The sequence below is a fragment of the Nycticebus coucang genome, chromosome 10 (assembly GCF_027406575.1).
Source record: "Nycticebus coucang isolate mNycCou1 chromosome 10, mNycCou1.pri, whole genome shotgun sequence".
In the NCBI taxonomy this organism is placed as follows: domain Eukaryota; kingdom Metazoa; phylum Chordata; class Mammalia; order Primates; family Lorisidae; genus Nycticebus; species Nycticebus coucang.
The window spans coordinates 105,712,170-105,725,346 of record NC_069789.1 but is presented as its reverse complement, the minus strand read 5'-3'; the positions used below and the strand labels follow the sequence as shown (position 1 = coordinate 105,725,346).

Sequence of the window (13,177 nt, the reverse complement as noted above, 5' to 3'; positions counted from 1 at the left end):
TTCAGCTGTGTTACATAGCACTTGCTAAATAATATGGAAACCAATTACAGCCCCTTCTAGAGCCTGCAGTCCCTCCCCTCCTTAACTGACAACACTCCTCTGACCTGGCCTGTGCAATCACACCACACTGTTCTACCTCCTTCCAGGGTGGTCAGGGAGCCCTGTGTGCTGCCAAAGGGGTTGAGGTTAGATCTCAGGAAGAACTTCCTAAAGAAGTCCAGCCCGGCAGAGTATGGCTCTTGTCGGGAGGCCCAGCCAGTGGAGCAAGTGAGGAAAGACCAGGTCCACAGCACCTGTGGAGCCAGAGTGCCACTGTGCGGACCCTCCCTTTCCAAGCCCTCCCCTCCCTAACCCAGAGCTGGAGGTGTGGGTGCCTCTCCCTCCCACACACCTGCCCTGAAGACGGCAGTAACTCCGAGGGCCAAACACAGATCATTTTTCTTATATTCTTCATTTGATCTCTTCCTTAGTCCTTCAGTCCCCTTTTTTGAGGACAGGAAACCCAAAGTTCCCAGAAATTAATTTATTCAAGATCATTAGGCCTGGATTTGAGCCCAAGACTCAGATTCCAAAACCCACACTCCTGTTTTTCAACCTCCTAGGTGCAACCAGGGCAGCTGTAAGCAAAATGGGGGGTTCCTGCCAGGATCCAGGGTGTGCTGGGAGGGCTGGGGTGAGTGGGGTGTGGGGCAGAACCAGACCTGGGAAGAAGTCACATCAGGCAGACCCCTGCCACAGCTCCTGCAGCGCCCGTTGGATTTGAGTCTGCAGTTCACACACACAGAGGTGAGGCCATGAGGCCATGTGAGAGGTGGGGGTAAAAGGGGGCTTCACTCCCCAGGGACAACTGCTTCCAAACCTAACAAAACCCCAGGGAAAGTCCTTGTGCTGGGCCTCCAGCCAGCAGCTCTAGTCAAATCCAAGGGGCACTGGTCAGCCTGCAGAGCCGAAGGGGCCACACACACACCCAAAAGAAAACAGAGCTCTGTGACTTCAGAATTGGGTTGCCACACCCACTCCACCCTAGAAAACAGGCTTCCCTCCAGCTCCCCTTCACAGTGACAACACAATCAGACCCCCAGGGGGGGGCATCCCTGGGCCCTGAGCATTTGCATATTTTGTACAGACAGCAAGGCAGGTTCAGCTAAGGCCTTTTTCTAGCAGAAGTGGCGTCAGTGCAGGGCAGGCTTCACTCTGCTCTGTGGAGGACAGCCAAGGACACCAGGCTGATACTCAGTTTAATGGTCTGAGCCTGACCTCCAGGGCAGGGCCTCAGCCCCGGTGGTGGTGGTGGTGGTGACGGCTGTGTTCCTCCCTGGGCCTCTTCGAGTGCTTGTTCTTCTTCCCTAACCTATGGGAGACATGCAGTAGGGGGAGGAAAAGGCTGTTACAGGACAATACAATGTGATAACAGGGGCGCTCCAGAAAAGAGGACTCTGTTCCTAACAAAGCAAACTTGGACAGCTACCACCAAATACTTGGGGAAACCTGGTCTCCCAAAATGAAGGCTCCAGCCAGGAGGCAGAAAGGTGGGGATCTTCCTCACCCCGGACTACACAGGCATACTCAGAGCAGAACAGCTCTGGAAAAAAACAATCCCCCAGCCCAAAAGTGGACGCAGGACCACTGGGGGTAGGTGCTTCATGTCCTCAGAGGCAGACAGGATGCACACCTGGATGCCTTCTTGAAGGGAAGCCCTCGAGCAACTAGCAGTAGAGATAAGCCTCAAGCTAAAGACCCCAGACTCAGGCCCTGCTCCTTCCTACCCTCCCAGCTGCCTCCCTGTGTCTCAGCAGGCCCAGCCTCCCAATCCCTACCTCTTCTTCAGAGCTTTGTCTCCAAGCAAGTGGCTGAAGATGAAGTCCTCAAAGTCATCCACCTGGTCATCATCGCCTGTCTCTCGCATGGCCACCTCCTCTAGGCTGTCCTCCAAGGCATCCACAAAATCCCGGAAATGCAAGCGGTCATGGCGAAAGATGCCATTCTCACCAAAGTAAGTGGGTGAGAGGGGTAGCTCCGTGGTCAGCTGCCCAGCCCAAGGCAGCCGTGCCAGGTACGTTCTCAGCAGAGAGGCCAGCTCCTCTTGCTGCACCGGGGCCAGCTCTGTGCCGAAGAAGGTCAGGCCCTCCTGCCGGGCACACTCATCCACACCTGAGCAGCCCTGGGGTGCTCGGTACTTGTACCTCAACAGCTCTGCCCAGGGTGGCAGGGGATTATGCTGGCCTTTAGCCCCTTCCTCCCACCGAGGATGCCTCTGCTTTTCTCCAGAGAAGTGGGAGCTCCCACTTTTCCTTGGGTGTTCCTTGGGGCCCTGCCGCCTGCTATCCTTCTTGCTCCCCCATTCCTCTATATGTGGCTTAAGCTCCTCCTGCCTCCCTGCCAGCTCCATGTCTTCTTCACCACCCCAACTCTTCTTCTTTCCTCGGCCAGACTCCTCCTTCTTATGCTTCCAATGCTCAGCCTTCTGGCCCATCTGCCCATCCCGCCACTGGTCCTTTCTACTCCACTCCTTGGAATTCTGGAAATGGGGCTTCTGATGCCAGGCCTTTGAGGCATTGGCAGACACTCCAGGGTCCTGACCCCAGTTCTCCAGGCCCTGAAGTTTCTGGGCCAATCTGTGGCCCAGCTCAGCCAGGCCAGCATGAGCTGGGTCCCCCTGGCCAGCATCCCGCAAGCCCCTCTCCAGGTCCTGCTGTACAGACCCCAGCAGCCGCCGCTGCCTCTCCAACTCTTGCCTTAATGCCTGAGTGTCAGCCTCCAGCTGCTCCTTGTGCTCTAGAAAGCCTGGGTCTGGCCCCTGACCCCTGGGGCCTTGCTCCTTGCCACCCTGCAGGCCTCTGCCCCGATGAAGGCATACCCCATCTATGCCCCGGATACAGTCAGCCTCCAGCCCCTGGAGCCGGGCCCGCAGCTGCTGCAGCTCTGACTCCAGGGCTCGCTGGAAGGCTTCACCCTGCTGCAGGGCCCCCCGGAGCCGGGCGTTCTCCTCCTCTAGCCCTTTGGGTTGGTGCATCAGGCTCTGAAGCTCTTCCTTCTGGGCCTGGAATATGGTTAGAGAAGGAGGAAACCACAGGAGTCCATTTCAAGATGGGCCCAATGGCTTCTACCCCAATTCTCCTCTATTATAGCAGGCAGCAGCCCAAACCCTTTTTAAGGCCTGGAATACCCAGAGATTTGGTTCTCATCCTCCACCCCAGGGATCCTCAAATTCCACCTTGGACCTTATCATCTATGTTCTTATACAAACACACAATTCTTAGTCACCTAAGGGTAGCCAATATGTGGCTCTCACAGCCTTATTTCCACCTTCCTTACATGGAGCAGACATTGTTAATGGCTCACAGCCCTTGGAGTGTTTTCAAACCCTTCTCCACATAGTGTTCCAGGGAGACTGCACAATCAATCAGAAGAAACATGCCTTGTGAAGTAGGCACACCAGCCCTGGCCTAAATCTTGGTATGAGGGTGGGACCAAGATGCTGTGAGATGCCCTGACTGCAGTGGGGAAGACAGAGCATCAAGGTGTTGGGGGGAATAGAAGCTCCTCTCTGGGGAGGATACTGGGACAGACACCTGGCCTAGGTACTCTAGCCCAGCTCACTCTGGTCTGTGCCCACCTGCAGCTGAGCCTGCAGCAGCCGGATGTCCTGGTTCTCCTTGGCCAGCTTGTCCAGCAGAAGGCCCATGTTCTGTAGGTTGGGGACACTGTCAGGAGGCACTGATGCCTGCAGCTGCTCCCCAAGCCTGTTCTGAAGGCAGAAGATCCAGTTACTCCATGCTGTCCACAGCCAAGCAGCCAGGCTCTCCCCAGCCAGCCTCTGCGCACCTACGGTGACATTCATGCACCTACCGTGACCCTGACACATACCTGCCCATCCCCCACAGCATCCAACAGCTCAGTATCAGACTCTATGTCCGGGAAGACTTGCAGTTTTGCCTCCTCCAAGGGCTCTGTGGGAAAGTGAAGCCCTGAGACTGGCCCCAACACACGAGCCCTTCTACTCCCACCTGCTCACCCACCCACATAGTTACCCCTCCTGCCCTGGACCACCCTGTGTGGCTGAGAAGTCCAGCGAGGTAAATGGTCACTCTTAACAGCTGACAAGGGCAATAGCTGAGAAATAAATGTGTAGCCCCCAGAACCCCTAGACCCACAACAGATAAGCATGGTCAGGGATCCCACTCACCTGTCTCAGACTCTGAGAGGCCACCTGGGATGGAGACAGAGGAGTCTGGTGAGGCCTTCAGGGAGGCCAGAGCAGGGGAGGTGGTGAGGCAGGGTGAGCATAGGGTGGGAGGGCAGGGCCAATGCAGGGCTCAAGGCCCGGCAGGGAGCTAACACTTACCAGACAGAAAGAGGAGGCCCAGGCCCAGCAGGACCAGGGCCCCCAGAAGGCACATGTTGAGGGAGAAGCCCAGCTCCCCACCTGCACCCTCACACTCAGCCTGGTCCGCCACATCCAGGGGTTTCACGGGCTGGGGCAGGTGAGGTTCCCGACCCCGCCGTCTCCGAAGACCCTCCATGTCTACATCGTCAGTGTCATTCTCACTGCTGGAGCAGTGGCCCTCCTCCCTGGTCCACACTAGGGGAAGGGGTAGGGACAGAACAGGGAGCGGCTAAAGCACAGGACACAGAGGGGAAATGGAGGAAGGCACAGGGGGACCACAGCCCTGACTGTGCAGAGGGGCACATGGAAACCTGCCCTCTTCTGCATAGGCACCACTAACTGTCTCTGTCCAGTCTCTTCAATCTACAAACTACAAGAGCCACCTTAATCCTAAAAGCATTTCCCTCCTCCACTATGTGCCTCCCCAGACTTCTGCGGCCATGACCACCCTCCTAGTTCCCTCCAGAACTTTGGCAGCTCCTTCTCAGTCTCCCTCCCTGGCTCTTCCCTGGTCCTAGAGGCAGTGGCCTCCCTGTCACCACTTCAAGCTCTCTGCTTTCCCACTGCATAGTCATGACTCTCTCATCCACAAAGTGACCCTCCCCCCACAGCAGAGGTCCCTAATCCACTCCTCCTGCTTGTGTCCACCTGCAGCTGGACATGCAGCAGCTGGATATCTGGTTCTCCTTGGCCAGCTTGTCCAGCAGAAGGTCCATGTTCCATGGACAGGGCCACTTTTACAGTGTCACAACCATCTCATCCACAACAGTGACCCCCTACAGCAGATGAATTCCTAATCTGTAATTCTAGCTCTGGCCTCCCTAGAGCTCGAAGTAGTATTTCTGACTGCCCACCAGCCACTTCCCTCCTGGTGGCCCACAGGGACCAAATACTCCGTTCATTGTCCTTCAAACTGGTTCTTTTCTGCTCCTCCCCCAATCTGAGGACAGACATTGTGTCTGCCATCTCACTGACCAAGCCCTCCCTCCCCACCTCACACCAGACAACTAGACAGTTCTGTACTTAAACAAGTCCAAATACCCCCCACACTCTCACCGTACCTGCCTCAGTGCAGGACTGCAGCACCTTTGTTTGACCTTGGATTTAGGTGCCTCCTAAATGGCTCCCAGGCCCCAGCCTTTCCCTCTACTATGTCACTTCAACAGGGACAAACTCCTACACTCCTCTGCCACCAGCCTCAGATGGAGCCTCCTATGGATAAGATAGGTGGCCTCCACGGTTTTGCCGCAGCAATCTTGGCTGGGAATGTTCTTTTCCTCCTGCTGTGCCTACCAATGCCTAGGGTCCACTCAGTGTCACCTCGGCTTGCCTCCTGACTAGACCATAACCTCTTCTTGGGCATCCTGACTCAGTCTGGTCCACCTCCTACACAGGCCAGGAGACACCTTACCTCCCTCCTCTCAGGCCCAGAGCTACACAAGGAGTGGCCTCCAGAAACGGCTGGATTTTAGAAGAAAACAGTAGGCCCATGGCAGAGAGGACAGAGTTAACCAGACAGGGGCCCTGCCACTTAGCAGTGGAGTGACCTTGGTCGTCACTTAACTTTTCTGAACCTTAGTGTCCTCAGGGGTAGTGAGAACAGAAGGCACCAAGCTGCTAAGTTCCAGGGCTTGCACCAGAGCCAACACTCAGGGGCTATGGCTGACCCATTTCCCATACCGTCTAGAAGTATCGGAACAGAGTAAGACAAGGAAGACATACCTCCTTTGGGGGCTGAGGGCAGGTCCTGCAGAGGGCTCTGGTCCTCCAGGTCCTGTGTGTCTGGTCCCAGGCCTGTCACCACAGGAGTCTCCTGCAAGTCTCCCTGGACCACTGTGTCTCCTGGGCCAGTGGACTCCAGGCCACAGCCATCACCTTCCCAGGCACCCTGGCACAGATGCAGGCACAGCCATGAGCAGCCCCAGGCTCTCCCCCACTCCCCTCCCTTCTCCCCAGAAGGTCCTCACCTTGGCGTCTGCCTCCTCTGGAAGAACAGTACTGGCCTGGGGGTTTCCAGTCTGGAAGAGGGTCCCTGTGGTGAGAGAAAAGGCCCAGGAGAAACCACTGTCCCAGCTGACTCTCCTGAGCAGCCTTCAGCTCCCACAGGCCCTGCCAGGTTGCAAGGGGCAGGAAGAAAGATGGAATGAGGGAAGGAGTTTAAACTGAGATTATGGAGGAAGTAAGGTCAACCAGCTTCCCTTTCTCTGAGAAAACTGGGAAATCCCAGAACTGAAAGACCCTCAGCAGGGCCCCATTACCTTCTTCATCCAAGGTCTCAGCTAATTCTTCCCCATCTGTCTTGGGGAAGCTCCGAGGAGTCTTGGGTGCTCTCTCAGATTCTGGGTTCACCCTGGACTCCGGGCCCAGGGTCTCCATGGGCAGGCTCTGGCAGCAGGGCAATACCAGGAGCATGTGCTCTGCTGGGGTCCCTGGGACTGGCTGTGCCATCCAAGGACCCCAACCCACACCTCAGAAAACATGATACACTCAGTAGGGAGGTGATCTAGAAAGGGTCTTAGTTCAGCATAAAGTGCATGGCCGTCCCAACCCACTCAGTGCTGTGAGGCGCTGTCAGAGGTAGGCATCTGTCAAACAGAGCACCACTGCACAAGGCACTGACCACAGTACACACCCCCATCAGGAGCCAGCCAGAGCCTAGGCCCCCTTCCTCTAAGACCATCGGTGCTCCCCCCACAAATGAACAGCCTGATTGTCAGTTGGAGGGTGGAAGGCAGGCAAGAGAACAAAGTCTCCTGGGTGCCCAGGGGTGACCCTCCCCACCAGATATGCTGCCCAGGGGTATCCCTGTGATTACCCTCACAACTAGCCAACCACCTACATCTGTGCTCTTCTGGCCTTTCCCGTGGGCCCTTACACTCCCCCATATCCATCCCCAAGTACCCTGTTTCCCCGAAAATAAGACATCCTCTGAAAATAAGACCTACTTACAGGAAAGATAAGATGTCCCCTGAAAATAAGACCTAGCGCATCTTTGGGAGCACACCTTAAAATAAGACACTGTCTTATTTTCGGGAAAACAGGGTAGCTGTTCACAGAAGCCTAACAGCCCACTCCAGGCAGCCTGTCCCTCATAGGGCCCTGGTCACAGTCTCGCCCTCTCCCGCCTCTGCTTAGTCCTCCTTGGCAGGCTCATTGCCCACCATCCCTGCACAGCTCCTGCTATCTCTTCAAGAATAATTCTTTGGCTCAGTGCCTGTAGCTCAGTGGTTGGGGCGCTGGCCACATACACCAAGGCAGGTGGGTTTGACCCAGCCCAGGCCTGCTAAACGATGACAACTGCAACAAAAAAATAGCCAGGCATTGTAGTGTAGTCCCAGCTTACTTGGGAGGCTGAGGCAAGAGAATCGCTTAAGCCCTAGAGTTTGAGGTTGCTGTGAGCTGTGACACCATAGCACTCTACTGAGGGTGACATAGTGAGACTCTGTCTCAAAAGAAAAGAATAATTCTTTTTTTTTTTTTGTAGAGACAGAGTCTCACTGTACCGCCCTTGGGTAGAGTGCCGTGGCGTCACACGGCTCACAGCAACCTCTAACTTTTGGGCTTACGCGATTCTCTTGCCTTAGCCTCCCGAGCAGCTGGGACTACAGGCGCCCGCCACAACACCCAGCTAATTTTTTGTTGCAGTTTGGCCGGGGCTGGGTTTGAACCCGCCACCCTCGGCATATGGGGCCAGCGCCTTACTCACTGAGCCACAGGCGCCGCCCAGAAAAGAATAATTCTTGACCTTAGATGTATTGGCCATTCCACTTTCAAATCAAGTTTTTCAGGCCAGGCCTGATGGCTCACACGTATAATCCTAACACTCTGGGAAGCCAAGGCAGGTGGATTGCTTGAGCTCATAAATTCAAGACCAGCCTGAGTAAGAGTGAGACCCTCATCTCTAGAAATAGCCAGGCATTGTAGCAGACACCTGTAGTCCCAGCTACTTGGAAGGCTGAGGCAAGAGGATTGCTTGAGCCCATGAGTTTGAGGTTGCTGTGAGCTGTGATGACATGGCCCTCTACTGAGGGTGACAAAGTGAAACTCTGCCTCAAAATAAAAAATCAGGGTGCCGCCTGTGGCTCAAAGGGGTAGGGCACTGGCCCCACATGCCAGAGGTGGTGGGTTCAAACCCAGCCAGCCAAAGAAACAAACAAACAAACAAAAAAATCATGTATTTCCTCACAGACATCCTAGAAGTCAAGAATCATAACCTGCTTTATAGGGGAGGACAGAAAGAGGTACCCCAATAGGAGGCCAGGGCTCTGACCAAGAGTATGGTTCCTATCCTGCTCCAACCTGCCTCCCCTGCCCAGCAAGCCCCAGTCCATGTGTCCTGCTCCAGTGTCTTCCCTGAGGTCAACTCCTCACTCCCAGCCAGGCTCCTCAAGGGCACCTCAAGCTCCACACGTCTAAATCAAGCTCTCTGCCTTCCCATCCTGGTGGCTCCAATGCACCAAGTCACTGGGCTCACAGCTCTCTCAGAAACCCCTTGAAAAACTGCTGCTACCCCTCCCAGTCACTCAGCTTCCTCCTGCCAGCTCTTCTTCTCAGTGGCACCAGGAGCACAGGAGTTCCCTGGACAGCTGCAGGTCTTACAGCTCCTGCTGTTCCTACAGCTTCACCGTCTGCCCAAGGAAGTGGCTGTCCTGAAAACTCCAACTCAAAGCCTTCTCTGACTTCCTATCAGGATGAGGCCTAAATGCCTCTGCCAGGCCCTGAGGTCTCTTCAGGGGTTCCCGGGCTCTGACCCCTGTCTCCAGCTCATCCATGGGCTCCTCAGTCTCTCCCAATGTGGCTTTCTCAGTCACCTCAAGACCATTGCTCACACTGGTCTTCCCACCAGAATTCCCTCCCTGTTGCTCTCAGCATACCCCCTGGCTCCCTTCCTTCATGGCATAGGCCAGTGTCAACCCCTGACCCCGGGAGCCTGACCTCCTTGTCCCTGCTATGAGAATTCCTCTAACAGCCAGCAGGCAGTGACACAAGTAGACTATCAGGACCCAGGACAGGGGCAGACCCAGAAAGCAACACCCGGCCCCGCCACAGTGATCCCCCTGCCACATGGCTGCCAGGCCCACTCCTCCTACCTCTGAGCCAGCAAGCACCCAGCTGTTGTCCGGGTCTGGACAGGAGGCCATAGCTGCTCAGGTCCTTGCGACTGCTGTGGCTGCCACCTGCAGCTCTCTTAAGGATCAGAGCTCCTTTCAGGGAAGATGGGATACAGAAAGCAGCTGTGGCTGGGTTCTAAGACTTGAGTTCTGAGAGCAGCCTTCAGAACCCAGCCTGGTTCCAGTCCTCCACTCCCCATCCCCTCAGCTCCTTTAGGCACCATGCACCTTGTGAATCAGAATCTGCCAAAAGCCAGAAAGAAGCCTGACTCTTCCAGGGACCAACCAGGCCTTGGGAAACTGAACTGACCTTGAAAGGTCAAAGAAGCTTAGGGCTGTCAAGGGTGTGATGAGCATCCTGTCCAAACCCCTGACATCGTAGGGAGATGAAGCCCAGAAAGGCTGACAGACGACTTGCCAATAAGAGCAAGGACAACAGCACAGCCCAACCTTCACCATTCCAGGCACAGCCACAATCACTGCCTCTTCCCCCAGTGCCAAACAGAAAGACTAGATGGTTTCTTTCAGCCTCAGTCTCTCAGCATCACACATCACAAATCCTCTGTATGGTCTAGTGTGGGGATGAGGGGTCTTAACCACTGGCTGTACATTGGAATCAACTAAAATTCTGATTCAATTGAGTGGGGCATAGGTCTTTTTAAAACCTCTCTCATGGCTGAAGGCAGTGGCTCACACCTGTAATCCCAGCACTTTAGGAAGCTGAGGTGGGAGGATGGCTTGGGGTCAGGAGTTCGAGACCACCCTGGACAACACAGTGAGACCTCCATCTCACTAAAATAGAAAAATTAGCTGGGTGTGGTGGTGCACACCTATAGTCCTAACAACTTGAAAAGCTGAGGCTAGAAGATTCCTTGAACCCAGGAATTCAAGCCTGCAGTAAAATATGATGGTGCCACTATACTCCAGTCTGGGCAATAAAACAAGACCCTATCTCAATAAAATAAAAAAATTACATTCTACATGCATAAATAAAGTTATATTGTGGAAAAAAAAATTATACATAAAACCTCTCAGATGATTCTCATGTAAAGCCAGGGCTGAGAACCACTGGCATAGCTTAGATCCATCTGAATGCACCTTTAGAAAATCTCCTTATCACTCTCACTCTCTATCCTAAATTCTGTTTTCCTTTTTAGTAATCTCCAGAGTTTGGTCTTAGGGAACGTGAAAGTGACTGAGAAAAGGGATTTATGACAACTATCACTTAATAGTTTATAAATCACTTTACAGCTTACAAAGAATAGACAAAAATCAGGGCTGTGGTCCTGCTCACTGCTAATCTGCTCTGACTTGTTAGGGAGGGGAGCAAGAAGTCATCCCAACTTCCAAAGCCTGACACAGCTGAGTAAGAAGAAAGGGGCCCACCCTCCATCCATGGCCAAAACTGTGCCCAGAGGCTGGAGCACCTGCAATTGGGACCAGGCCATAAAGGTGGAGTAATAGATGGGCTGACCCTCAGAGTCCTGGATTCCCATCCTTCAGAAAAGGATAAATGACTGACTGATTCTTGGGGACTGGAATGACAATAAACAGAAGAGGACTTCAGGCCAATTGTGGTGGCTCAGATTTGTAATCCCAGCACTCTGGGAGGCCAAGGCAGGAGGATCACTTGAGCTCAAGAGTTGAGACCAACCTGAGAAAAGACCCTGTCTCCACAATAAATAGAAAAATTAGCCGGGCATAGTGGCAGGTACTCGTAGTCTCAGCTACTTGGGAGCCTGAGGCAGGAGAATCACTTGAGCCTGTAAGTCTAAGATGGCAAGTAAGCTAAGAAAACTCAGGAAAAGGGACCAGGGTGGAAAAGGACAGCAAGTCCCTTTGAAACCAACCACATGGCCCCCTTCTACGTGAGCTGGTTTTAAGTCCTGCATGGTGCCTTGATCTTGCCAGTCAAGCCCAGAATAGGTGAACGATTCCTTGCTGTGTCTTCCCCACTGCCCATGCAGTGGGATACAAGCACCCACCTCAGAACGACTTTGATGATTTACCCATACCAAGTCAATGGGACACTCTGGCATGCTCCTACAGGCATCCACACAGCCACTACTGTGCAGCCTCCTGCTCTTGGCTCCTCCCCCGCTATCTGTCATCATCTCCCATCCCCAGTTGCTACACGTGATTATTAACAGGTGGTGGCAGGAAGGAAGTGGCCGTGTTTATCCCTGGCTGTGTACAGCCTGCTCAGGTCCTCCAGAACCAAACACCATGGCAACCAGGGTGATGTCAGATCCACTGTCTCCACGGAAACCAGAAATGGTATTTGGGTCAACACGACAAACACTTCTGAGACCCTCCAGGAGAGGGTCTAGAACTCCTGTATTTGGGGTCCCAAATCCTGATAATTCTCTCGTGCTTGGGTTCACCCAAGATTTCAAAAGATACCCCTGTTCTCCCAAGCCAGCATCTCCTGCCTTATTAGGAAGTTACTTCTGTTGTCTAATCCCCACCTCCTTCCCTGCTGTGCTTCAGCTCTTTTGCTTCTCCTGGGCCTCTTGGAAGAAAACCCAGCTCCTCCACCCCCGTCCCACTATTCCCTTTCTTTTCATTCAGGCAGTATTCAACAAAAACATCCTCTAAAGATTATGTCAGAGATTTCTGCTATTTCTAAAGCACAGCCAAAGTGGGAGAGCTCCCCCGCTCCGTACGAGACGGAGGCTGGGAAGCCCTGCCTCCAGCTGACCCAACACCTCTGACAGTGTGCCCCAGCCTCTGACAGCAAAGGACGTGGGAGACCCGGAGCACGTTCTTGTTTGGGGAATACCGAAGAGGAAGCACAGCTTCCTCCTTCTGGAGGTCCAGGCCCCCGTCCCTACCGCTCGCCTAACAGGCAAGCGGAGCCCCTTCCCCACAGGGCGTTACCTGACCCAGCTCTTGCTCCGTCTTCAGCTTATTAACTTGTTGCTGCCTCCGCTGGTTTCCAGAACAAGAAAAGGGTCATATGACCCAAACTGACCAATGGAAAGTCAACTTCCCCAAGGGGGCGGAAACTTTTGGCCAATAAGAGCAGGAATCGAGGCCCTGGGCTGCGAAGGGAGGGCCACAGCCCCTAAACCCGGGCCTACCCCGGAGGGAGGCTGTGGGGTTCCAGCAAACTGAATTTTGAGTGACCTTCTTCCTTTCCCAGTATCTAAAGTTTCGAAAGGCAGGCCCAAAACTGAGGGCAAAGGGTGGTGTCTCCTAACATGACAAGGACACGGGGCCGGATTGGATCCAGGATCGACAGAGACAGCTGTGGGCTGGGGGAGGAGAGAGGTGGCAAACTGAGGCTTCCAAATAGCCCTTAGGTCACTCCCTTCGACCAGCTCCAGCGCAAACTGTTAAGGATGCCCTTGCTACTTTAAATGGAGGGGGCAGCTGTGTCTGAAATACATCCAAAAATGAAATTTGCTAGAGCAGAGCAGCCCCTCCCCTCCCCTGGAGCTACACTTGGCCCCTAACCCAAGCAACTGGGGGCGGGGGGAGGGGTGGGAGCGGTGCTGAACTCAAAAGAGTTGTAGCACTTGTCTCCCAGGACTCTTGGAGCCAAATCTCCTGCCTGGCTCTGAGCCTGGCCCTGGAATGTGCTCAGAATGGAAACTCAGCTTCTCACGGTAGGGACGCAGGGGGTAGGGAGCACACTCCCCCACGATCAGCATCCTATACCAGGGTCAGCCCAGCA

At 54.2% G+C, this 13,177-nt stretch overlaps 1 protein-coding gene across 1 annotated transcript; it reads right to left on the bottom strand.

Moving 5' to 3' along the window:
* Positions 1 to 429: 429 nt before the first annotated feature.
* PBXIP1 (PBX homeobox interacting protein 1) lies at positions 430 to 12,529 on the bottom strand. Its single transcript, XM_053606896.1, has 11 exons — positions 12,379 to 12,529; positions 9,478 to 9,591; positions 6,646 to 6,772; positions 6,355 to 6,419; positions 6,110 to 6,275; positions 4,346 to 4,582; positions 4,187 to 4,210; positions 3,868 to 3,950; positions 3,617 to 3,748; positions 1,818 to 3,040; positions 430 to 1,351 (listed from the first exon to the last, which is right to left on the bottom strand). The coding sequence occupies exons 2-11, from the start codon at positions 9,526 to 9,528 to the stop codon at positions 1,273 to 1,275; spliced, it is 2,187 nt and encodes a 728-aa protein (XP_053462871.1). The 5' UTR covers positions 9,529 to 9,591; positions 12,379 to 12,529; the 3' UTR covers positions 430 to 1,272.
* Positions 12,530 to 13,177: the final 648 nt, after the last annotated feature.